The 26,266-nt window shown below is 40.4% G+C and overlaps 1 protein-coding gene across 3 annotated transcripts in view; it reads left to right on the top strand.

Annotated features, from left to right (window-relative positions):
* RNF144B (ring finger protein 144B) overlaps window positions 1–14,858 on the top strand; it is a 169,347-nt gene extending 154,489 nt beyond the window's left edge. For all 3 annotated transcript variants that reach the window (XM_077886226.1, XM_077886225.1, XM_077886224.1), the window contains exons 5-8: window positions 3,840–4,044; window positions 5,893–6,037; window positions 9,851–9,940; window positions 11,115–14,858. In XM_077886226.1, the coding sequence (XP_077742352.1) occupies window positions 3,840–4,044; window positions 5,893–6,037; window positions 9,851–9,940; window positions 11,115–11,255 (581 nt within the window). In that variant the 3' untranslated portion in view covers window positions 11,256–14,858. The remainder of the gene's footprint in view (window positions 1–3,839; window positions 4,045–5,892; window positions 6,038–9,850; window positions 9,941–11,114) is intronic.
* The last annotated feature ends 11,408 nt before the right edge of the window (window positions 14,859–26,266 follow it).

The raw sequence follows: 26,266 nt of genomic DNA, 5'->3' as shown, positions 1-26,266 counted from the left end.
TTATCTGCTCGCAAGACCCCACTGTAGGAGGTGACTGCCGGCGTTCCCTGCTCAGGGTTTTCTTAAGTACAGAATCTTTATTCCAGTATCTGGAAGGAGACTCTAATTTCCCTTGCTATTCCAAGGATTGTTTTTTGTTTTTTAATCTCTGTTTATGTGGTGCTTTGGTTCTTTCTAACTTAATCTCTTTGTGTTTTATCTCTGCATGTGCCATCTGCTTGGTACCCTGATTAGGAAGGACCAGTTTTACTTCCTGATTTTAGAGCTGATTAAAAGGGGAAACTTCGTTATGGATACTTGTATAAGAAAAGCATTAAAATATTTCTGTATTAAAAAAAAACTTTGGGGATATTAAACATTCCTTACCTTCACCCCTAAGGGCTGCTCACAGATATTCCTAATTTCATTTATTTCATCTTGTAGGGTGTTCTAGCAGTTATTACATTGTTTGTTTTTTTGTTTGTTGGTTGGGTTTTTTTGCATTTTGTTCATTGTAAGCATCTCTTGTCCTTTTCACACTGAGATTTCTGAGAAGCAAACCTCTGTTGTCATCTCTGTAAGCCCAGGGTCTCTAAAAAGTCCCTGAAATTGATCATTTGTTGGATGAACAATGAATAATAGACATTGGCCTAAGTTTTTAGGCATATCATCCTAAGAGGTCTAAAGAAGAAGTCTGGAATGGTCCAAATTAAAGCAAGATTGAGACTTAGTCATAGCATGGGTTCTGTAAATAAGTAAAATACAGGAGAAATCTAGGACTGAGTCTTAGATACCATCCATAGATGGGACCAAAGGAAGCAGTATTTTTTTTTTTTAAGATTTTATTTATTTATTCATGAGAGACACAGAGAGAGAGAGAGAGAGAGAGAGAGAGAGAGAGAGGCACAGAGACACACAGCAGAGGGAGAAGCAAGCTCCATGCAGGGAGCCTGACGTGGGACTCGATCCCGGGTCTCCAGGATTAGGCCCTGGGCTGAAGGTGGCGCTAAACTGCTGAGCCACCAAGGCTGCCCAAAGGAAGCAATATTGATGCTAATGGAGATGGAAGGTTGTAGGAAGAAAATAGAGAGACTAGTATCTTATGGAAGAGCTTTATAAGAGTATCAGATATAAGATGGAATGAGAAACATTTGCTAGATATGAGTAGAGGGATGGCAGTTTTAATTTTCAGAGAACAGTCTATTAATGAAGTGGGAATAAAAACTTTATTTAAGAGACTTAAGGAAGATATGAGGGGATAGGAATGAGAATCAATGTAGATCACTCATCCAAGGACTGACATGAAACAGGAAGGTGAAATGAATGCTAGGTATAGGGAGACAGTAAGTAGGGTTCTAGCAAGGGTAATTATTAATTTTAATGTTAGAAATTTTTTCATTGTCAGCCCTCTAAATGGTGCTTCATAAAGGATGTTTAATTTTGAAAGTGTTACATGTAAAGTTCCATGTTTTGCCAAGTTGATGTCTTTCCAAATATGGAGAGCCCTAATTGAGGTGGGTGGAGATTTAGAGTCTAATAAAGATCATAACATACTTTTGATACAAGGGCTGGTATTGGATGATTTTAGTTTGCTATGTACATCTGTTGATGAGAGTACTGGAAGAGAAAGGAAAATAAATTCCAGTGCAAGGCAATTCAAGATGGTATGAGTAGTATATGTATTGTAAGTCAGTTGTTGGCAGAGGAGTATATCTAGCTTTTGGAAAAACCAACAATGACTGGGCCTTAAATTAACAGGTAGCATCCCATCACTCTGTCATGGAGCATCTAAACAAAATAAGTAGCCCTTGCTTATAATCTAAAGAGAGAAAGGCCATCTCCATGAAGTGAATAGAGCACGGCAATAAACAAGATGATGATTCTGTGACACCAAAATTAAGACAAGTATGTCTTATCTTTTTAAGGTAATCTGCAGGGATGCTATGCATTTTAACTATAATATGTGTCTTTCCTTTCCTTTCTCTTCTGTATTGCCAGTCTTTTAAACTGTGATTTAGAAGGGGTGGTTAAGTAGACATGTGATGTGGGAATCCTTAGCTCTAATTTATTTTTTTTAAGATTTATTTATTATAAATTAATAATAGAAGCAGAGACACAGGCAGAGGGAGAAGCAGGCTCCACGCAGTGAGCAAGATGTGGGACTCGATTCCAGGTCTTCAGGATCCCGCCCTGGGCAAAGGCGGCGCTAAACCGCTGAGCCACCCGGGCTGTCCTGTTAGCTCTAATTTATATACCAGCCTTCATTTCTTTGGACTTAGTGTTTGTAGCAGTTAGAAGAATTTGTAAAAAAAGAAAATATATATAAATGGTGTGGAAATAGAAGTTCAGGACCTTGGAGCCTATGGTGTGTCACTGTCCCCTTGACTTTCTAACCAGCCTGTCCCAAACTTTTAGGGATTCTTTTTCAAGGGTCTCTTGGGGTCTCTTGGGGAATAATAGGCTTCCCTTTTCTGATTTTATTTGGTCCATCAACCTGTATTTCCCAGAATTATTAGATAAGAAAATATACATAAGGATGCTCTCTTTGAATGAAAACCTATAATCATAGATCTGATTGTTGGCCTTTTCTAGATGAGAGATTAATGGAGGCAGTGTTTGCTGGAACATTTTGGATTTATTTCCCCTGGTACTGAATTTGTAAAATTATTACCTTTAAAACTAAGCTCATACTTAATGCCTTCATTTCCTTTTTGCGCCACTCTTTGGGGTTGTTTGCCTCCTGCATGGAAATTTCCAAGAATCATAAGCCTTAGGAGATTTAAAACTGGAATCTCATCAGTTTAAAATTTGCAAAACACTTTGGTTCAGAGAAAAAAGGGCTAGTCTACTCCTCAAATAATACCATTTTCACATGATATGTTCCTTTAAAGGTCACATCATAAGACAAGAACATGAGATTTGTTATTGAATAGAAAGTGAGGAACTGGACAAGATTTGTAAACATTTGAATAGAATGATAGTCGGGTTACCCCCAACCCCATATTCTTTCCTCCAGGCCACATGAACGTAGCTGGTGTATTCTATAAGTGACTCTCACTTTATGGGGTGTGAAAGTCCATACCTTTTGTTTTTAGAGCATGTGAACCTTTTATAAATGTCTCTAACTAGCCGATGGTCGGACAACCGAAGATCAAATCGACAGCCAATCTGATCTCTTGGCTCAGCCATGCCAGATACTGCTTGGTCCCTAAACCGTTTTATTTCTTCCTTGTTCTTTCAGTTCCCTCTTAAAAAATAGAAGAAACCTCACTACTTATTTCTCGGTGCCTGGAAGGACAAAATCCATTGTGACTTTCTTTTTCCTTTGGCTTTGGTAGACCCTTCAGGTCCAAATTTCCTCCAAGATAATGCCCAAAATAATTATAGCAGGGACTTGAGATTTTGCATACATGGAGTGCTAAAAGGTGAGAAGTATTCCAAAAGAATTGCAAATTTTGGTTAGTGAGAACACTGTCTATCTGTTCATAAGGGCAGTGGTGGCCTATTTTATTAGTAGCTATTTTGAGAAATGTGGCAGGGCTCAGTGACCTTGTAGGTTTGGGTCCATATGAAGGCAGTAGTAGAAGTCACTGCCCTAAAAAAAAAAAAAAAATAGAAAGAAAGAAAGAAAGAAAGAAAGAAAGAAAGAAAGAAAGAAAGAAAGAAAGAAAAGAAAAAGAAAGGACAGAAAGGAAAGAAGAAAGGAAAGAAAGAAAAAAAGGAAAGAAAGAAATCACTGCCCTTGGGTGGACTGATCTTCCATAAATACCAACCTGTCAAAGAGAAAAATGAAGGGGAAAGAGCCTCAGGCCTGTATGAAAGATACATAGACCATCACATTTTCTTTTTTTATACTTTAGAAGTTCACTTGGACCCCTACAGAACATGGTGTCCTGTCGCAGACTGTCAGACGGTGTGCCCTGTTGCATCAAGTGACCCCGGACAGCCTGTGCAGGTGGAGTGTCCGTCTTGTCACCTGAAGTTCTGCTCATGTTGCAAGGATGCTTGGCATGCAGAAGTTTCCTGTAGAGATAGTCAGCCTGTTGTCCTGCCAACAGAGCATGGGTAAGAAAGGAAATGGTCTTTGGGATTATTCACTGATTTTCTCAGAAACCCCAAATATGTTGCTTGGAGGAGTTATCTTGTGATTGAATGTAGAGATTGGTTATTTCCCTGTGGAACTTCCCTGAGAAGTGTCTCAGAATTGGTGAGTTGTGAACAGAGAATAATGAGGAAAGCATTTCTAAGGGGATTTTAGTTATTTACCCCTGGAGAGTCTCCCAGATATGATGAAATAACTGTTTGCATAGATTTGGATTTCTCTTCAGGTGGAGAGGCGCATGGTCCACAGGTTTTCAGTAGGAAGTCATGGCTTTGTCCAGTTATTGGCATAGGAGTCATGACCACCTGCTATTGATTTACCTCATTCTTCCTGCTTGCAGAGTGATGAAGAAATAGTTTTGTTACCTGACTATGCTGCATGCAAGCTTGTGAGGTGTGCCAGTCATGTCAGAGCACTGCAATAGAAACAGCAGCTCTTCAGGGCAGTGCAGTGCTAAATTCATAGGTCCTAGAGGAAAAAGGCTACATCTCTCAATACTTTGTGCTCTGCAAAGATGGTGCCAAGGTTCAGATTCAGTTACAATGAGAAGCAATTAAATCTGTACCTTTCAGTTCAGAGGGTTTTTCCAGCAGTAGAAGGGCCCAGTGTCAGAGACCTTTGTGATTGATCCCTTGCTTTGCTTGAGGCTCTGGCTGTTATGCACTGGCAAGAACAGAGATGCCAGTGTTCTAGTCCAGTTGGCTTACTCACCCCACAGCCACAGAGTGTGTAGGACCATTCTTCAGGAATAGTAACACTACCTGGCTACGATACTGTGCTCGAATCTTAGATCAAGCAAACCAAGAGAAAACTAGATGTAATGCACAGGGCAGGCACATCCCTTCTTAGCCAGTACCCTCTGCACTTTCACTGCCATGGCAGGAGGGTCTGCAGGTATCATAGGACGATGTAAAGATCCCAGAGGAGAGAGGACTTGGGTTCTGACATTGTCACTTGCTATCTCTGGGACCTCATGGGTGTCACTCAGCCTCTATGAGTCTGTTTCTCTATTTGGGAAAAAAAAAGAAAGTGGAGGGGAGAGAAGGAAAATAATAACTGTCTCACTGCTGTAATGTTATTGTGAATACCAGATCTGATCTTGGATCTGACCACACTTTATGGACTTGATGTCACTGGGTGCTGGTTTTGATGAACAGTAGCTAAAGGGCAGGCTGTGCTCTGGCTCCCCTAACCTTTCTCCTTCAGCGCGTTCTCATTATTGTCTATGCCCCTTAAGGCTGTGAGCCCTTCGGAGAAGATCTCTTTAATGATGCTGGGCATTTCTTTTTGAGTATTGATTATTGCCTCCCTCGACCACTTCCATTTGTTTATCTGAACAGATCACTGGAAAGATTTATCTATGCCATGTCAGATCCTGAGCTAGTTTTTCTACTGTGCAGCAGACTTCTTGTGTTTTTGATTTAGACAGCGTATGCTCAGAGAATGAAATAATAATTTGGCAAAACGATGAATTAAGTCCGGTATGGCACATCCAATTAAATAATTCGCTCCAAGCCAAAGAGAAATAAATTAGAGTTCTTTTTTGTTGTGAGTTATCTGAAGGACTAATAATCTGTGTCCCTCCTCTTTTTACCCACACCCTCTTCTGTGGAAGTAAATTAAGCTCAGATAAGAGTTCACTACCTACCCATCAGGGGCCCTAGGAATTCAGTTGGTGACTAATTAATTACACTCAACCCACTCTTCCCCACCTCTGGTTAGTGTGTACATTCTTGTGGTTCTAGCTTTTAAATAAAACCCTGGCAGCAGTGGATCCCCACCCTATGATTTCTCATCCTTTCTGTTTCTAGGGCCCTCTTTGGGACAGACGCAGAAGCGCCCATTAAGCAATGCCCAGTTTGTCGGGTTTATATCGAACGCAACGAAGGCTGTGCTCAGATGATGTGCAAGAACTGCAAGCACACGTTTTGCTGGTACTGTCTCCAGAACCTGGATGTAAGTTCCACCCAGAAGTGTCTTCTCATGTGGTCTTTCTCTACACTGTATCTGTGCCACCACCAGGATCCTACAGGCTTTCCTTTTAAAATAGTGAGGAGCCTATGTTTGTCCTGCAAAAGAAGTTTATTTTTCTTAGTGATACTTTCTGAGCCTGCTTTCAATGTCTATAAAATGTCTCTTTGAGTACCTTAGCTGTGTCAGCACAGCTTTAAAGGCAAGCTCTTGTTTTAGGGACATTTTCTGCTTTGGGGACACTGTCTCCTTTTATTATATTACATAAGGAACTATCAGCGTATTCATTTTATATTGCTGCTGTGTCAAAGTACCACAAATTTATTGTCTTTAGTTCTGTACTCTGGAAATCTGACGTGAGTGTCACTGGATTAAAATTAAGGTGTCCTCAGGGCTGCATTCTCTTCTGGATTCTAAGGGAGAATCCAATTCTTTGCTTTTTCCAGCTTCCAGAAGCTGCCTGCATTTGTTGGCTTGGGGCCCCTTTCTCTATCTTCAGAGCCAGCACATCACATCTCTCCAACCCATTCTTCCATTGTCACAGCTCCCTCTGACCACAGCTGGGAAAGCTTCTCAGTGCTTAAGGACCCTATGATTAGATTGGCCAAATCTGGATGATACAGTGATTAGGTTGACTATGTCTGGGTGATACAGTGATTAGATTGCTATGGTCTGGGTGATATAGGCCCTCCTCCCCCATCTCAAGGTCTTTCTTTAGTGACACTCCTAAAGTCCCTTTTGCCATGGAAGGCAACATGTTCTCCAATTCTAGGGGTTAGGCCACAGGCATCTGTAGGAGAGCCGTTATCCTATCATAATTTGGTTGTCCTCTTGTTTTTGAACTTAAAGAAAAAAGCCACTCAAATCAGTAGGATGTCTTAAATAACCACGCCTCATTTGTTGGCACGACAGTGGCTCCCTTCCCAGACAGAGGGATCTGCCCCGGTGAACCTTTCCCCTCACCATTCATGAAGCACGTCTTGCCCAGTTCAGGTGCAGTTCATTCAGTCTCGTGCCAAGGCTCATGGTGACCTCAGAGGTAAAAAATAGTGTGAAGGACTGATCAGCAGGTCTTAACTCCAATGCTTGTGTTTATTCTAACACACGTGTGCTGTCACAGAGAGGAATAGATAACTCCCTGTTGTGGCAATCTGGACTATTGAAATATGTCCACATCAAGGGTAAGCCCTCCATCATGGTGAGGTGGACATTCTTTTCTCATTTTCTCTCATTTCTTTTTAAAAGATTTATTTATTAGAGAGAGAGAGAGTGCGTGCACATATGTGCTCCTGTGCACAGGTAGGGAAAGTAAGAGAGGAGAGAGAGAGAATCTCAAGGAGACTCCACACAGAGCTGAGAGCTCAGTGCAGGGCTCAGATCTCATGGCACTGAGCTCACAACCTGAGCTGAAATCAAGAGTCAAATGCCCAACCGACTGTGCCACCCGGCACCCCACGCAACTTGTCATTTCAATCGCCTTGTTCATTGCAACTTGATAAGCAGTTGTGGTGTTTTAGTATCACACACTCCATGAGTCTGTGTGCAGTTAATACGGGGCGTGTGCTGCCACCACCTGCGTGATTTGTAGCTGAAAATGAGGTAAGTTGTTTCAGATGACATCTGTGAGTAAGAATTTTAATCAGCCTGATCTCAGTATTTCAAGCAGAGGTATAAATTGTGGGAAAGAAAACTGACATTTTAGACATTTCAAAATCTCAGCAGCTCAGGTCGAAAGAAAGGTTTTTGATTTTTTTTTTTAAATTGTATTTCTCATAACCTCTTGAATTACAATTCTGTGTGATATTAGACCAATCATGATTCCAAACGTGTGATACCCTGGGTGTGGTTTTACTGATTGCATACCCCTCATGTTTTACAAAGGAAAAGATTCTTTTCTGTTTGCCTTCAGGTTTAACCAGAATATTAATTGGGTTCATACCCACAAGGAGGCTGAGCCCATGAGGTTCTTTTTAAGAGGCAAGGATGTAAGGGAATAAAGATGTGTGCCCAAATCTCTCCATCCTTTGGCTGAAATATGTTTGGGGTATGCTGTTGCAAAGAACACGTTGTTCTGTTTCTTGGACTGTTCTGGGGCTCGAGTTGAAATGGTACAGATGTTAGAAGGCTGGATACACAGACTTCTAATATTGAAGCATCTTTTTCTGGTCATTGTGTTTTGAGATCTCATCTTCTTGGTTTTAGCCAGGGGTACTGGCTTGTTGGTAATGACGTTTTTTTCTTGACAAGTGCTCTGTGTCAGCTGGCGGTGTTGATCTTTGTTTATAGGAAAGTTTCAGAGCATGCGTCTGGGAGCAGGATGCTTGCCCAAGAGCCAAGCCTGAGACAGGCGACCAAACCTAAGTGATTTTTTTAGTTTTGCTGAGGTGTCGAGTTGGGTCCTCATTCTTGGTGTTTCAGAGGATGAAATGTTCTTAATCTTCTGCTTTGGGGACCTCATAGACTTGTACCCTTCAATTGTCTCTCCTCTCTCCTAGGATTTCATGTTGCAGTAACGTCTCTGTGTATTCAGTAGTATCGCATTTAGAAATGAGTCACACTATTCTCAAGCCTACATTTCTCCCTTATCCCATTCTCTCTCTCTCTCCTCTTAGAAGCCAAGCCTCAAAACAGCATCATCACCTCTCGTTGACACTTTCTTACCTCCAGTCTTTAAATACACTCAGCTTGCCACATCATCACCGTCTTGATTGTGTTTCTCCAAGGCTTTGAGTGACATCCTTTGAGTAAAATCCAATGGATATTTGTCCTCCTCTTACCTAGATTCTCTGCTGCCTTTGACATCTTGACCGGCTCTGTTTCAGTGATGACATCTCTTCTGGTTTCCCTTCTACCTTGCTGGCCACCTCTCAGTTTCCTTCCCAGGTGCCTCTTCGACCCATCCTTTTTCTTTATTTACTGTTTTTTAGAGTAAGAGAGCAAAAGGGGGGGAGGGCAGGGGGAGAGGGAGAGAATCTTAAGCAGGCTCTGTGCAGAGTGTGGCACTCTATCTCATGACCCTTGAGATCATGACCTGAGTCGAAATCAGGAGTTGGATGCTTTACCCTACTGAGCTTCCCCAGGCTCCTCCTCCTTCACCCATTCTTACGTGTTTTATGTTCACCGTCCCCTTTGCCGGTCTATTCTCTCTCCCTGGGTGATGTCATCTCCTGCGGTTTTTCTCCACCCTATATACATGATTCCCAAGTCTTTTCCCCCAAATTCTCACCTGTGTAATCAGCTGCCTTTTGTAATCAGTACTGCTTGGATGTCTCAAGTTCGTATTGAAAGTGTGGCCATCATTTTCCCAGCAAAGTTCATCTCTCAGTTGTCATTTCTCTCAACCAGGTTCCTGCCTCTGCCCAGTGGTTTTCCCCTCATCTGCGATTACTTCTCCTCCTCCTCCCATCGTTCGTTACCTTCTTAGGACCCCATGTCTCCCCACGTCTGTGTTTCCCAGCTCAGCTGTTAGTGTTTTTTTTCTCACGTGTTTCTTGCAGCAGCCTGCTGGCTGTGTCACTCCTAGTCTTTGTTCCATGGCACACCTGGGCTAGAGCCGCCTTTCAAAGATGAGTGCTCAGGACACTCATCCTTTCTAGACTCAGTCAGGAGTCTTGATGGTTATGATCTGTTTTCACTCAGTGATTTGTAAACGTACTGAGGTACATTCTAAGATCGTGGCCTTGAAATTCGTATTCCCTGAAAGAGCTTCTGCTTCCACCAAGGTGATCCAATGTGGTTAGCATTTATTTCTCACTTCAAAACAGCGTTCTCACCGAAACTTCTGTCTTTGTTTTTCAGAATGACATTTTCCTCAGACATTATGACAAAGGGCCATGTAGGAATAAGCTGGGCCACTCGAGAGCCTCAGTGATGTGGAACCGAACACAGGTACCCTGCCCTTGAAGGGAGTGTGAGATACACTGACTTGGGATGGCTCACAAGGCCCACCTGTTCCTTCTTCCCACCCTGTTCTCTACTTACACATCCCAGCCTAGGAGCTTCTGGGGAGTTCTGGGGGCAGGGCCAGGGAATAGTAATGAAGCAACTGCCGAAAGTTAGTTCATGAGCATGATACCCCTGGGGATCATGGGGCAGGGGCAGGGCCCCAGAGCAGCCAAGTAATTAACAGTGACCTGCAGAATGAAGGCAGATATTCTTTCCTCTTGAAAAACACAGTAGAATCACTTTCCTAAAGCCCCATAAGTCGTATTTCCTATAAAAGGCAGTGCTCTAAAATCCTATGAGCCCTGCTGGGGCTTAGATCCCTCTGTACATGCCATTGTGTGTTTCTGTGGCAGGTTCAAAGGGAGTCCTGGTTTATTTTTAATAGTGTTTCATATTTATTAAAGACTACGTTCCTTTTAAGGGCGTCAGTGTTAATAGCCTAGTAATCGTTATTAGCATCCCTACGAGACTGTCAAGGAGACCGGGTAGAGAGAGAGCCAACAGCAACAATTCGGGATTACACGGAGCTTGTGCCAGAGCTCAAATTAGCGTCCAGTTTGTTCCTCTCACCTCCAATCTAGTCCTCGCTGTCTCCTGGGTTTAAATCCAGTTCAGATCATTGCTGGGCATTGGCCAAAAGTTCCTATAATTGGAACTGTTTTATGTGCCTGCGGTGGTGTCTTCGTTCAGGGTACTAGAATAAATTACCATAAACCGAGTGGCTTGAAAATTAGAAACCTATTTCCCCTGGTTCTGGAGACTAGAAGGTGTCAGTGTGGTTTGGGTTGTGGCAAGGACCGTTTTCCTGGTCTGTAGATGGCTGCCTTCTCACTGTGTCCTCACATGGTACTGGACTCGGGGACAGGAAGCAAGCTCTCTGAGGTCTATTTTTAAAAGGGAGAGCACTAATCCCATCATAAGGGCTGCACCTTCATGTCTTCATTACCTCCCACAGGCCTTCTTTCCAAGTACCATTGTACTGGACATTAGGATTTCAATATATGAATCTTTGTGTGTTGGGTGGGGGGCGGATAAAACATTCAATCTGCAGCAGGTGCTATAGTATCCATATAGGAAGATTTAACTGCTCAAGTAGGCTTTTCTTCTAAATTTCCAGGTGGTGGGGATTCTGGTGGGATTGGGCATCATTGCCTTGGTGACTTCACCCTTGCTGCTCCTGGCTTCCCCGTGTATAATCTGTTGTGTCTGCAAGTCCTGTCGGGGCAAGAAGAAGACGCATGATCCATCTACAACCTAAAGGACTCCACTCATGTCCATGTGCCACAGACATCTAGGGTTATAAAGAGAAGCACAGTGATCAAGCCCCCACTTAGTGAACTTGCCTCCTCCTTGCCAAACTTTGAAAGTGCCTCTGTGTCCAGACTTTGAACTCACCTGCCTGCCTGCCTGCCTGCCTGCCTTTGGCATCAGAAAAGGCCATGGCCTGGTGGGTGTGTTCCTGTGTAAAGACAACTGAGTTCTGCCTTCTAGGCTGTGTCCATGGAGCATGTCGGGAAGCTTTGAGGTTGCTGAGAAGGGACTAACCCATCGTCATTTTATCCTCCGGAGGATCCCACTAGACTGTTCCAACTTCCAGCCGCATCCAGGGAGCCTGAGTGAACGTTCAGTAGAATTAATGTATTGTCATAATTGGCAACACGCATCGTAACTGAGCAGCCAGAGTCTGGTCTGTGTTGATTTGACCATCACAGGGGAGAAACCCACCCCACCCCTGTAGGAGGGAAAGGATAATACCCTTTAAGGGAAAATTGTCCTAATTGCCACACAGCAGGCTGCGGATCTTAGGGAGTGGATATGTCGGTGCTGCCTCTGCAGGCTACTGGGTGTGCTGTTCCCGGCATTCCTACGGTGACTTGGCAGGAACACAATAGGTTTCTCCATGTATGATCTCAGCTTCAAGCAGGAGAAACTGCTGTGCACAGGAAGTTATCCCTTCCCAGTGTGAAAGGGTTGCAGCCTGTAAAACAATGTGGCCTGATTGAGTGGCTCTCCTTAGGCAAGAGCAACTTTGATAACGTGATAAACTCTCCTCCCACAGCCAGTAGCTGTGGTCTACAGGATTATTTTATGTGAAATACGGGTCGAGTGGCAGAGGTTAAAAACCTTCATCATAGGTACCAGAGCCCTTTCCTGAGCTCTGTGTTCATGCACCCAGCACATTGAGAATTGGACCTAAAAGTACACACCACGAGTGAGTATCAGAGTCCATGTGTACACCAAGAATCTGTGTAACTTGCTGCCTACCTAGAATTTCCATCCATTGGGCATGCTTGAGTATATCCAGTGGTACACACAAAATAAATGTTTCCTCAAAGCCATTCTGTGTTTCCTTCTGGGACTAATATGGTTTATTATAAATCAACCTAAAGGGTTGTTTGCATATTATATATGTGAATTTTGGTTGCAAGTTCATAACTTACCCAAAGGTCTACACTCATAAACATAACTCTTTGAAAACAATACCTAATACAATGTCATGCCATCTCTGTCTGTAAAAACACTGATAATCAAGTTATTTACATATTTTGAGACATAACTCAGAGCAGCTCTCTTTTCAGCAAAGGTTTGTATTGCTCTTTCAGAAAAGGTTTGTATTGCTCTTTCACCATTGGTCAGGGCAATCCAAATACTTCCTGTGTGTACAAAGCACTGATAACACAACAAAAAATGTAAGAGATAAAACGTAAATGCTTTATCATAGATGCTTTGGGTTGGTATTGCCTTATTGCGACCTTATGTTTCCCATATCCATCGGTCAGATTTTGAATAAACGGGTTTTGAAAAGACAGTAACTTTTTCTCCAATGACAGGATTACATAATTGCCATTAGCAACGTAGCCTGGTGCTTCAGGAGACCACGTAGAATGCTCATAGAGCGCTCTCCTTGAAACTAGCAACACTGCATCAGGGACTGTCCGAACCCATCGTCTTTTCCCGAGGTAACTGGGTAACTAGGTTATGAAATTGCTGCTATCCTGGATCTATTATTAAAGAATGATGCTTTGCCGATGTAACGGAATGTATCCTAAGTGGGGATGTGTATACTTAAGGAACTTTGGTTCACACGTACATAATGATATCTGATATATGTATAGTACATCTCTTGGTCGTGTACATTTTTATTTACCATTTGTATAGAACTTAGATGAGAACTCTGGGAAAACTTTTGAATGGCAACCAACCAAAAACATTTTTAATCATGTTTTGGAAATTTCTCAATCTTAAGTGTCTTTATTTTCCTTTGAAACTCTAAACACTTCAGAACAAGAATACCCTCTTCTATCGATGTATTTCATATTAGTATAAATAGAAGTTGTACATAAGTTTGAATAAGTTGCTTTGTCTTAACACTGCCTCAGTATAGCAAAGGGCATTTATAACTGCTCAGGGGATCGCAGGGATTCAGCTGAAATTGAATTTTTCTATCAAGAATGTCTGTTGTGGCAATGTACTCTGGCAAGAGTGAACTCTCTGACCTTGATTCTGCAAAGAATCTTTGAACAGGGGCTGATTTCGAATAACCTAACATCCTGTGTTATCAGAGGCGGAGGTCCTAAATTTAGAGTTAAAGGTAGAGAAAGACATCCATACTGTTTCCTTGGCAAAACTGAAGGAACTTGTCTTCTCATAAAGGTACTGTAACAGAATCAGTTACTTATTTGTAGAGGATAAGGAATAGGGTGTTGATTGTGAAGCAGACTTTAAACAACTGGATTTAAGTTTTTAAATGTTGAAAAGTGCCTGGAAAATCGTAACTTCTTCCTTCTGTAGCACATGAATTGGCCTGTGTAAGATTGTCAGCATCAACAGGAACAGGTTAGTGGGTCTAACCTATATGTCTCTGGTCCATCAAAGGACAAGATGTAAGCTGAGGTAGAAACTTTGTTTACAAAGGAGATAGCCGACAACTTGGGTAATAGAGATTGATGTTTTCCTTTGAGATAATTGGCCAGGGAGAGAGTTCAACCTGTCTCCTTCCTCTGTATGTCAGCCTTATCTTCTCCTAGTGATCCTTTTTCTGTCCTAGGAAGTAATATGGTTCTACATGATGATGTTTGGATGTCATGGCAAAAATCTTTGTTCTTGGAGCATATAGTCTATTTGAAATAGAAATCGAAACTCCTTCACTAGATTGTAATCTGGATGTAATACCCCACCCCACCCCCGTTTCCCACCCCTCATCCAGAAACACTAGAAGATATAAGGGCACAACAGCTAGCTGCTGACCCTCCTGGGAATTTTTTTTCTTGTTATGGGGTAGGGAGGCAAAGGGGAAAGGCCTGTGGAAGCAGATCATAGAATCGTGTGCATTCTGTTTGTTCACGCAATGGGTGTTTGCTCTGGACTTGAAATCTCTATTTTGATAAAGAAGCCTTTGAAAAACAAAGAATTCACAGTGTGGATTTTCATATATCCTTCATCATGAAAACTTTACCTATCTAGATTTGAAAATCTACATGTTTATGTGAATGTAAATCACTGTTTCTTGGAACCCCAAATTGTCTCCTAAAAACTATTCAGAATCTAAATATGTGTTATTTAACCCTTCTCTACACAGTGCTTGACTTTCTGTTCATGAATGGATGCCTTTATGTATATAGAACCGTGTATATATGTGTCACTCTGAAGACAATTTCTTAATGCCTTAGATGAATGACATTTTATAAAGCTGTCAAATGATATCTGTAGGCTGTTACATCTCATGTTGATTCAAGATCCAGAAAGTTTTGTTATGTATTTAAGAAATTGCTGTTGTATTGTATTTTTTTTTCTGATTATTTGAGAGGGAAATAGCTGTTTTAGTCTCTGTAGCCCCAATAAATGCAGAGGAGGAAAGCAAGTGTGGCAAACCTTTGTTGTGCTACATGTTTCTAGACACGTTCAATTTTATCCTCCAGGAACCACCCAAACACTAGTAATTCCTAGGTTCAGAATTTACAGAAAGCACCCAAATCTGTGATACCAATTTATGCAAATAACTCTTGCTATCTTGTTTCTTAAAAAAAAATGAGAGGAAGTATAATGCCTTCACTTGTTGCAGGCATTTGTGTTGTGTGTACGATATTCCACACGGTCAGCGCACAGGCATTGGTCCTTATCCAGAGAAGTAACCAATAACTGAGGTCTTTGATCATTCTAATAAAAAATGCTGCTGCCAGGCATCAAAGCCATTAGTTCTCTAAAATGAGGGTTGGACTACGTGCTGTCTATGGCCAGTTCTAACCTTCCACAAGTCTGTTGGAGGAATGTTAATTTCCTGGTTAAGAAAGTTAAGGGAATTACATGAGCGTTAAGGTCATTTCCATTTGATTAGTATTCAAGGCAGGACTCACCAAAGGTTGAATGCCTTGTAAGTTGGTTACCAACTAGAACTTGTGTTTCTGCAAAACTGAAAGCTCACATTCCTATCTTCTTGTGTTGGTTCCTCTTCATTGACCATTATCTGGCTGCAGTAGGATACTGATGACAAAGACTTAGGATTGACCTTCCGATTCAAATTCCGTAGTCTCATCACTCAGTTTTGAGGAAATCAATAAGATCATATTAAAAGATTTTTTGGGTATGGCTTCTTAATTTGCTTAATCATTTCCTAGAATGTCAACATTATTTCATTTTTTAAGTGTCATTGTTTGCTAAGCTTGAGTTTGCATCCCCGAAGAATTATTGAGTGAACCATTTTATACAGCAGTGATTTTAATCAGTGCCCAACTGGCAAACTCCGTGCCATGTAAATCATGAGCCTAGTGAATCTGAAGAATTATAATCAGGTTTCTCTGAAATTCAATTATTTTCATTTGTTAGATAATGTATGTTTTGACCCTAAAGAGAGTATCCCGCTCCATGTTATGAGAAAGAAATGAACTTCATCAAATAATTCAATAGCAGTTACAATGTTTGACATATATTTTTACATATGTTTTTTAAAGAACTTTTGAGAACAATCATATGAGATAAATGGAGTAGATATTATGTTTATTTCATAGAGAAAGCAGTGGTTTTATGTTCCTGTCTTGCCAAGGGTGACACGACTGATGAGTGGCAGCCAGAAAAAAGAATATGAGACTCCTTCAGAATACTTTCACGCTTTCATTAGTTAGGAATTCTGATCCTGCCTCAGTCCTGTATCTGTGAGTTCCAAGAGCATGAACTCCCCTCTCAATGATCTGCATCGGTGGAGGCATATGTAAGAATAATTTGTTATTTCAAATGATCATTTAGAGTCTGTGTTTTGATGTGACTGGGGCAGATGGCCTCCCCTGAGGTCAATCCCAGTCACTCCCTGGTTGTGGAGGAGGAGAAGAAATCACTCCGTGGTGTGTGTCTTCCAAACAATGGAACTAGAATTACAGGTGGGTCCATGTCCTTATTTCAGATGCCAACACATTTGTCTCTTCTCCACAATATAAAGTATATTCTCACAGGTTCCTTTAATGTTTACAGTCAACCCTCAGAGCAATTGTTAAATCCAAATCTTTTCCTTTTAACACAACCAGCTTGTGTATATGTGGCCAATCTTTAAATCAGTCCTTCGATTGGCAGTTTCAAAAGCAAGAAATGGGGCACTAAATAATGAATTTATTGAATGAATTCCTAACGTGTTTAAAGAAGTTGTGCTTTGAATTCCATGTTCTGCCTCTATGTTTTTCAATTTTATCAATACAATTTTATCAGTTTCCCCCCCTTTTTTTTATATGTTGAAACTGAATTCAGACTTTAGATGAGAATGAAGTCTGATGTTCACCATTTGTAGTTCCTTAATGATCTAGTGTGATCGAAGGAACATATCTTCTTTTTGGAGGAATGGGTGGGTGGTTAACATTAATGCTATTGAATGCCTCCAAATAAAATGAACGTGAAATTTTTCTCGAGTTGTAAGACTTCTGATTATTGATCAGTCTGGACTTAATTTTTGAAGCCAAGCTTGTTTGTTTAACCAAAAGCAAACAAGTCCAGAAATCCACACACTGCCCTCCGTGATGTGTCCCGAATTCAAGCCTGGCCCTGGGACTTTGGCACTGCGAGGGCACGTGAACAGAATGTCGAGAGAGGGTTGGCAAATCTGATGTCACCATTGGCACAGAACAAGCAGGCAGTGTCCTCTGTTCTCCCTGCCACCCCCCCTCCCCCCATGAGTCCAGATGGTGTAGGATCAGGGGACCTACACCCAGCTAGCTGTAAGATGACTGCAGTTCCAGGTGTCACTTTGCTCTTGATTGGTGGTGTGGTCTAGGTCCAACTGCTTATCCACAATGTCATTTCATTATCCCGGCTCAGGCCAGATGAGATCACAAGTGTCAGAAGGACATTGCCTTTTAGGAGGTGTGAGGAAGGGAACCATTGCGCTGTGTGTGCTGTGGCTGTGTGGGTGGCAAGTTTTCAGCCAGACACTGTTCCCAAAGGAGAAGATGGGGCTAATACATTTCAAGCCTGTGAATGTGGATCGAGGGAGGAATGACCTCTCCAGATAATATCTTTCTAGGTTTAAAAAAATTCCTTTTTGTTGTTTTTCCATAAAAAAATATTTTGCAGACAAATATTTATCTAATTGTATGCTCCATGAAAATGGGAGCTATGTGGAGAGAAAAGGCAAAATTCATATCAACACAGTGATTTTGGTGGTGGGGGGAGTTTGCTGTAAAAACTTGCATTTACACAATGTCATGTATGCAAAGTACTTTAAACACAGTCTCTTTTGCTCTTCATAATACTCCAGCAAGTAGTAGTATTATGTCCCCCTACCCCCAATGACAGAGGAGAGGTGAGATTCAGGGGCTAGATAACATGGCACAAGGTCACACGATGGGTTAGTGGCAAAGCTAGAAACATCTTTCACGAGCCAGCACAGGACCTCTTAGCATTATTTTAATTTTTTTTTCAGTGTCTTGAAACAATGCATTTATTAACCTCAGTGTCTGTACATCAGAAATTTGGCATGATGTAGCTGAGCTCTCTGCTCGGCATCTCTCTGGCTTAAGATCAAGGTATTTTTATTTTTAAAGATTTATTTATTTAACAGAGAGTGTGTGTGCACAATCGGGGAGTGGCAGGCAGGGGGAGAGGGAGAAGCAGACCCCCCCACTGAGCAGGGAGCCCAAAGCGGGGTTTGATCCCAGGACCCTGAGATCAGGACCGGAGCCTCAGGCAGATGCTGACCCTCAAGATCAACGTATTGACTAGGTGCTGTCATTTGGGGCTCAGAGTTCTTTTCCAAGCTCGCTGATTCCAAGCAGAATTCAATTCTTTCTCGTGCCTTCCTTGTGGTCCTGTGTATCTACAAGCCGCGTTGAGTTGTCAAAGTTCGGAAATAGCAGAAGACCAATGAATCACCCAAGTAATGATTAGTAAAAGTTTATTGAGCACACACCAAAAAGACAATTTGTGAACAAGGAGCACTCACTGAGCCAAAATATGGAATGAATCTCCATGTTAGTTTTTATAAACCAGCTTAGATGGTGAGAAAACAGTGTCTATCCTTCACAGAGATTGGTTAGAATATTAAAATTCCCTTAAATGATAATGTATTTGTCAGTGGTCACCTCATATCAACCTTAGGAGGTAGTTTCAAGTGTTGCATATGATTTTCAGACATATAAGCAAGAAATGACCCAGGTCAAGTTAGTCTTGCAAAATAAGCTAAATTAAGCTTTGTTTGTATGACTCAACTGGTTTTAAACTGCAATTCAGGGAATTTTTCAAGACTGGTTTCTATTTATTTTTATTTTTTAAATCCTCCCCCCCCCCCCCATTTTGGTCATTCTCTCAGTAGGCTGAGAGTACTACCAACAGTATGATGTTACTCTGTTAACAACCGTTGATGTTGTCAGGCTGAAGAATCCACACATTTGATGTTTTTGTGCAGTTGCATCATCAGGCCAAGATGTAGTCAACATCTTCATCACTTCTGTGGTCATTGTTGATTTCATCCAGTTGTCTGATCCTGACGGATACCATTTGGTGTGTGAGTGGCTGCTGACGGATGTTTAAAGCCCTAGAGAATACAGAACAGACTGGAGAAGTTGATATGATCACTATAAAAAGAATAATAGTCAAGGATTGAAAAGTTTTCTTGAGCAGAGGTTCGTAGGAGCCAAGCTTTGGCCAATTAAATAATTCAAATGGGTTATAATTTTTGAACTTAACTCCCATAGGCACAACGCGATGTATTAGCAGTCACATGTCCTCATGATTACTTAGGACAGGATGAACATGAGGATGTTTTGTTTTAAGAGGTGGTACTGCAGGTGGGCTTCCACCTAAATGAGGCTTCTATATGATGTGAGCAACCAGGTAATTTAATGAGAGCCATTTCTATGGTAATAAAAGGCAAACCAAGGTTAATAGTTCAAGCAGATTATAAAACTGGTTCCTGAGTTCAGAGGGCAACCTATTGAGAGGACTTCTGGACGTTGGATTGTAAGCATCTTCAGATGGAGCAGGGGCAGACAGTGGTGATCTGTCTGATTTTCAGGTGTGCAATGTGAATGTTTTGGATGATTTTTCTGAGTGGCCACATTGCAACAGGCATGAAGATTGTCCCCACCCATGAGCTGTCTCTAAAGTTTTTATCAAGTAGCCCAGCTTTAGTGTCCATGGTTTCTGGAAAGGGCAGTTTTAATTCCATAGCAATTACAAAACAAAGGAGTGGGAGAAAACTGGAAATGTTAGCTCTTGGAGAGCTCTAGCCAAATGTTGGGAGAAACTAGGAAAATTCAGAGTTCAGCCCAGTTTATAGGTAGAACATAAAACCTCAAAGACAATGAGCCACTCCAAATCTGATATCCATAAATATCAGATAACTTTTCTCTATAAATCATCTTAATTTTCATCAAAGATAACCACAGTAAGTCTTATCTGTCGGAAAATTAAGTCTAGTTTCAATAAACTTGTCCTGATTATTTATATAACCGCAGTAAGCATAGTGATTGACCACATAGGCTCTTTTAAACCTGCTTTGCTGGAGCTTTTCATAAGGAATCCTCAGACTGGACTTTCAAGTCTCTGGAGGCTAGGAAGCCGAGCCAAGGCCTTGTTCAAGGAAAACAGATTCTTACTGAACTTATGCAAGCACATATAATGTCATGAAAGTAAGAACATTTTATAAGAGTTTCTGAATGCTGGAGGGATCAAGTAGGGAGAAGGACGTAAACGTTTCAAGCTTTGTTGCAAAGATACACTCTACCAAATTGCTGTAAATTACAGAGAGCTTAAAAGAGGAAAGGGGTCCTTTAAATCTTGAAAACAAAATGCTAAAGAACTAGCAGTGTTTTAAATGAAATCCTAAAAAGTTATAACCATTGGGGTGCCTGGGTGGCTCAGGGGTTGAGTGTCTGCCTTTGGCTCAGGGTGTGATCCTGGGATCGAGTCCCACATCAGGCTCCCCACAGGGAGCCTACTTCTCCCTCTGCCTGTGTCTCTGACTCTCTCTGTCTCTCATGAATAAATAAATAAAATCTTTTAAAAAATGTTAGAACCATCTTCATCAGGTCATTCAGTCCCTCGTAATGATTCCTGCTTTGCTTCTTAGGTTAGCAGCTTTATGAATCAATCAGTTTTCCATCAGAGTTTTAGAAATTCTTTCTTTTGTTAAAAAAGATTTTATTTATTCATTCATGAAAGACACACATACACACACAGAGAGAGGCAGAGACACAGGCAGAGGGAGAAGCAGGCTCCATGCAGGCAGCCCGAAATGGGACTCGATCCCGGGACTCCAGGATCATGCCCTAGGCCAAAGGCAGGCGCCAAACCACTGAGCCACCCAGGGATCCCCCGAGTTTTAGAAATTCTTACCCAGTTTGGTGTCGTGATCCTCAAGTTCTCAGAAACCTACATTAGAGAGTACTTGTCAGGGTTTTTTCCATGAATCTCTTTGAAGATGGAGTATTTCTGTTCATAGTTCAATGTAAATGCTCTCAGAGAAGAATGAAGATGAAAGCAATAGCTGTCTGTAAATGGCCAAAGACTTAAAAGTGGCCATGGTTAAAGATCTGATGAGAATTCATTATAATGCAATTGACAAGGGAATGTGGTTATTTCTGTGCCATACTTTTTAAAATTATAACTGATATCATTACACTAAGACCTATGAGATTTTAGGAATTTCATACAAATATCCCCTATAGAAAGTTTAGCATCACCTCTTATTTATTTATTTACCATCAAATTTAACATGTACAAAAAGTTACATAGCTGTAAAAAATATTAACTCATTTTTTAAAAAAATTTTAACTCTTTTAATAGAGAAGACTCAGTTTTCTTAAGTAACGATAGACCCGACAAAGACAAAACACAGAATCTCGGTTTTCAAGGCAGATCACATTAAAGATAAAGAAAAAAACTTTGCTTACAATTTCTTATTAAAAGCAGATCAATAATCTAACAGAAAACCAAATTCAAATATTACAGCAGTGTACTTTTGATATTAAAACTCTCCTTTTTTTTTCTTTTGTAGCTTAAAGAAATCCATTCCAGTCTTAGACTCAACCACACATAAAATTCCTTTCTCAAGATTCCTCTCCCACAAACCTTCTACCACTTTCCATATCCATTCAACTTTTGTATCTTTTTCTCTTCTTTTTCTGGAACAATTATTTTACTTCAGGACAAAATTGCTTTCCTTTTTCTTCACCAAAAACCAACCAACCAACCAACCAAACTCCTTCATGTCCTTCAGGCCTTTCCTCATTTAAAAAAAAAACAAAACTATTTTCCTAATCTACTCTTCACATACATTGTTTTCATTCATTTTTTATTATTTCTAGCATTTTATTTTTACATATGGATTATAAATTTTAACTCTTAGTAATCTTTAGTAATCTTAGCTATCTTTCCAGAGAAACCTCAGAAGCAAGCAATTGTGAGCTATCATATATAAGCATCCTGTATTGGAGTAGCAATTTGTAAATACATTTCATAATTTCTAGAAGTGTGTTCTTCTTTAAAATAAAAATTTCAGGACACCCGTGTGGCTTAGTAGGTAAGTGTCTGATGCCTGATTTCCTCTCAGGTCAGGATCTCAGGGTCCTGGGATCCAGCCCCACTTCAGGCTCTGTACTCAGTGGGGAGTCTGAGGCTTTCTCCTTCTCCCTCTGCCCCTTCCCTGTCTCCCTCAGATAAATAATCTTAAAAATTTTTTTTCAATTAGCATAACACATGTTTACTAATAAACCTAAATATCTCTTGTCTCTCTATGAAAAATTAAAAGCCCAAAGTAAAATATACATATTTGTCATTTAATGCTTATCTTATTTTTAAATGACTTACATATTCAATAAATATCTATTATTTAGTCCAACTTAGAAAATTTTCCTATTTACATTTATTTAATAACTTGCTTTTACAATTAGGTTTGGATTAGACATTAAACAGCTAACCATTATCTTATGATATTTTTCATGTTGACAAATTTTGAAGACACACCCGCTTTATGAAACCAACAAACTTAAACTAGCTTTTATTTATCAAAGATTATCTCAGATCATGTGAACTTGAAAATCGTTTAGGCTAGTTTCTGTATTTCTAAGAATATATTTGATTCATAGTAACACCTAATTTTCTTTAAAATGCTAAGTAGAGCTCTGTACAAATACACTTTGGCAAAATCATCTGGAGGTAGAAAAATATCATATCTATAACACACATACATACACATACATAAACATACAGAAAGATACAAACAGAGATCTCATAGTTTTTGTTTAAAAAGTTTTAGCCATGACTCAGGGATAAAACTCAAAAGAACAGTTGTATCCAAATTATGTTTTAACAGATGAACTAAGTTAAGGTTACTTGCTCAGATGACCAAAGGTTTTTTTTTTTAATTAAATATTTTTATTTGTATGCTATAAAGTTTTATTTTATTTATTTATTTTTTCATGCTGTAAGGCTTTAGAGCTATTTTTGGAGTCACTTTATCTTTTAGAAACTTCTCTACACCAATCAAAGAATGTATTTCATTGTCCCTGAGAGGTTTGGAATCCTTTCTTTTAAGGATGTCCCTTATGGTGGATTTATCTGAGTTCGATTTCCCAAAATAGCCACTACAATTTCAAAAGTTCACTCATTTCCCAAAAAGCGGTCCATAGGACAACTGGAACCCATCTCTGTCTTTAGATACCCTAATGGGGGTACATGGGTGGTTCAGTGGGTGAAGCATTTGCCTTTAGCTCAGGTCATGATCTCAGGGTCCTGGGATTGAGCCCCACCTGTTCAGTCTCCCTGCTCAGCAGGAACCTGCTTCTCCATCTCCCATCTCCCTCTGCTAACCCCCACCCTGCTTGTGCTGTCTCTCTCTCTCTCTCAAGTACACTTAAAAAAAAAAAAAAAAAGATAACCTACGAAGTTTTAACTATGAGGATCCCTGTTTTCCAACAGCTATTAAAAAATACAGGCAATCACGTTTCCCCTACTTTTGAACAGAATAGAATGACTTCCCAAGAAGCTTTAACAAATAAAATCAGAAAGCAAGCATGCGCAGAACAGTGGGAGGCTCAGAATGCAAAGACAGAGGAGCTTAGGTCCAAGAGAGACCTTCAAATTTCAGGGTTGATGAGAAAGCAGTGAGCTTGTGGGCTCTCTGGATACCAGCACCCATTTGCTTGCTGTCCTCAGACTCATTGGGGGTCTTTTTTGGATCTCACTTCTCATGCCATGGAATGGCAAAAGTTCAGAAATAACAGAAGTAAAGCCACTGAATCACCAGAGTAGACATGAGTAAGAGATTACTGTGCATACACCAAAAAAGACAGTTTGTAAACAAGAAGCATTCAGATTAAAATATGGAATGAGGCTCAGCAGATATTGTGATAAAGCAGCTTATATAGTGAGAAAGCAGGGATTGATTAGAATATTAGAATTTTCTTAAATGATAGGAAATTAGCACTGATCACCTCACATCAACCTCGGGAAACGGTTTGAGTTTTGCTTAGGATTTTCAGAGGCAAAGCAAGAAATGACCCAGGTCAAGTGAGCCTTGCAAAATAAGCTAAATTAAGCTTTGTTTGTATGACTCAACTGGTTTTGTCTGCTTGGGGGAATTTTCAAGGCTGGTTTCTGTTTGCATTTTATGTTAACCCAAGTTCTTTTCATATTCCAGATCTCTGACTTTCTCTTCTGCTCCATCTCTGATTTCCCTGAAAGTGACAAATGGGAACCTGCTTATGTTGGTCATTCTCGGTGGGTAGTTTAGCTTTCTGTTGTCTGGTTTCTCTGCTTTGTGAGGTCAACACTTCACAGACATGATGCTATCATCAGCTGAAGAATTCATGAACTCAGGGAAGAGTTAAGAGCAAAACCTAGCTTTCCTACAAGGGGACTGTTGGTCTAAAGTTTCAGTTGACCTGGGGTGGCCAAGGTGTGAGCTGCAATCCTTCTTCTGGATGGGAGGCCCATTTGGTCTTTATAGGACACCGGTTTTCCCAAATGGACTTAGAAGAAAACCCAATCTCATCTTTTTCATCAAAGCGTCAGAAGACTCAAGATTAGACTGAATCTCGTGTTGCTTTCTGAAGGAACAATGCCTTGTGAGAGCTGGTTTTAAGTATGGGATGGTGTTTCCATTCAAGTCAGACCACCAAAGCAAGGGATTTGAGTTAACCAGTTGCTGTGTGTTGTTGAGAGATCCTCACCAGAAATCAAGATCGTCTCCTCTTCCCCTCTCCCACCCAGTGCAGCAATCAGACCCTGAGCAGATGTTTTAAGTTTTAAGCTAGAACAGCCATTCTTCTGAGTAGAGATGGACAAGTAGAAGGAAGTGTGAGAGCTCTTCTAGTCCCTCATGGCTTTGGACACTGTACAAGTAATTTTGGCTCCCTTTTCCTCATCTGGACAATTGGAAGTGACTGTTTTCTAAATCCAATTCAAATCTAACCTTTTGTGTAAGATGGAAAAGATCATATTCATGAGAGTAGTTAGCATAAGGGAACTTCTTATTAGACAAGGAACTGGTAATTGCCAGAAGCAGCTTCCAGGCATCAAATTATGGATAGTTCCAGAAGGGTGTGAAAAATATTACCAGTTAAGATGAGCAAATTTAAAGAACAAGTTGAACTTCATGGTTTGTTTACAGCTTTCGGTGGCTGAAAAGACTTAGAGCAAAAGTTGCTTGGGGAATTTCCAGGGACATGTTTCTTCTAGTTTTTATAGTAGAGATGTCAGAGCCTCAATATCCTTATTCGAAGCACATTATGGATTATCTATTCTGAGTGTGTCAGTCTGAGGATTCTTTTTAACATTTAGTTGCTTGCTGTTGATTAATTGTTCTCAATATTTCTCAATATTGTTCTCAACACATTGCATGTTCTATCAATTGAGTTAAATTGAAGGTATATATGTATATGTGTTAATGGATAGGATAGTATGTGACAATGTGTGTGTGTGTGTGTGTGTGTGTGTGTCTGTGTGTGAGTAGTAAAAACCTAGGTGGAAAACTGGCACATCTACATCTACTTAGGTACAATGAAATTTTTATTCAGGCTAAATAACAAATTTTACTTTCAAAAGTAAAACACAAAACTACTTCCAGATTTCAAACAGTAAATTAAGAATTAAAAAGTTACATAAATATCTTTAAGTGCTTAAAAAGTTTTTTTTTTTATTTTCGAACCAAAATGTGTTTATTTTTCCATGGATTGCTTGAAACCCACAATAACCTGTTCTTAACTGAGAATTGCTCTCTTTTGTGAAAAAATATTCCCACTTAGGGCTTTTAACATTTAAGAGTAACATTTTTTTTGGGGGGGGTACACAATTTTATTTTTATCATTTATTATTTTTAAAGATTTTATTTATTTATTTATTCATGAGAGACAGACAGAGGGAGGCAGAGACACAGGCAGAGGGAGAAGCAGGCTCCATGCAGGGAGCCTGATGTGGGACTCGATACTGGGACTCTAGGTTCATGTTGTGGGCTGAAGGCAGGCACTAAACCACTGAGCCACCCAAGGATCCCCAATTTTTATTATACTATTTCCATGTGGTTCAAAAATTACATAAGAAAAGTTTTTTTTGAAATTATATAGATAATAAAGGGGAACATACAGATAAATTTTTGCACATACAAGGGCCTGAGGCTATAATCACTCACTATACTGTCTGGTATAGAGAAGGTGATCAGTTTAGTAATATAAAACAAAGCAAAAAAGAAAAAAACAATCCCCCTGAAGTCCCTCTTATTGCTCAAGGTATTAATTCCCATCCCAGCTTCTTGCCTGATCACCCAGTTCTTTTACACATACACAGTCTTACACT

Source organism: Canis aureus, chromosome 37 (assembly GCF_053574225.1).
Source record: "Canis aureus isolate CA01 chromosome 37, VMU_Caureus_v.1.0, whole genome shotgun sequence".
Classification (NCBI taxonomy): domain Eukaryota; kingdom Metazoa; phylum Chordata; class Mammalia; order Carnivora; family Canidae; genus Canis; species Canis aureus.
This window is presented reverse-complemented; position numbering and strand designations above follow the sequence as displayed.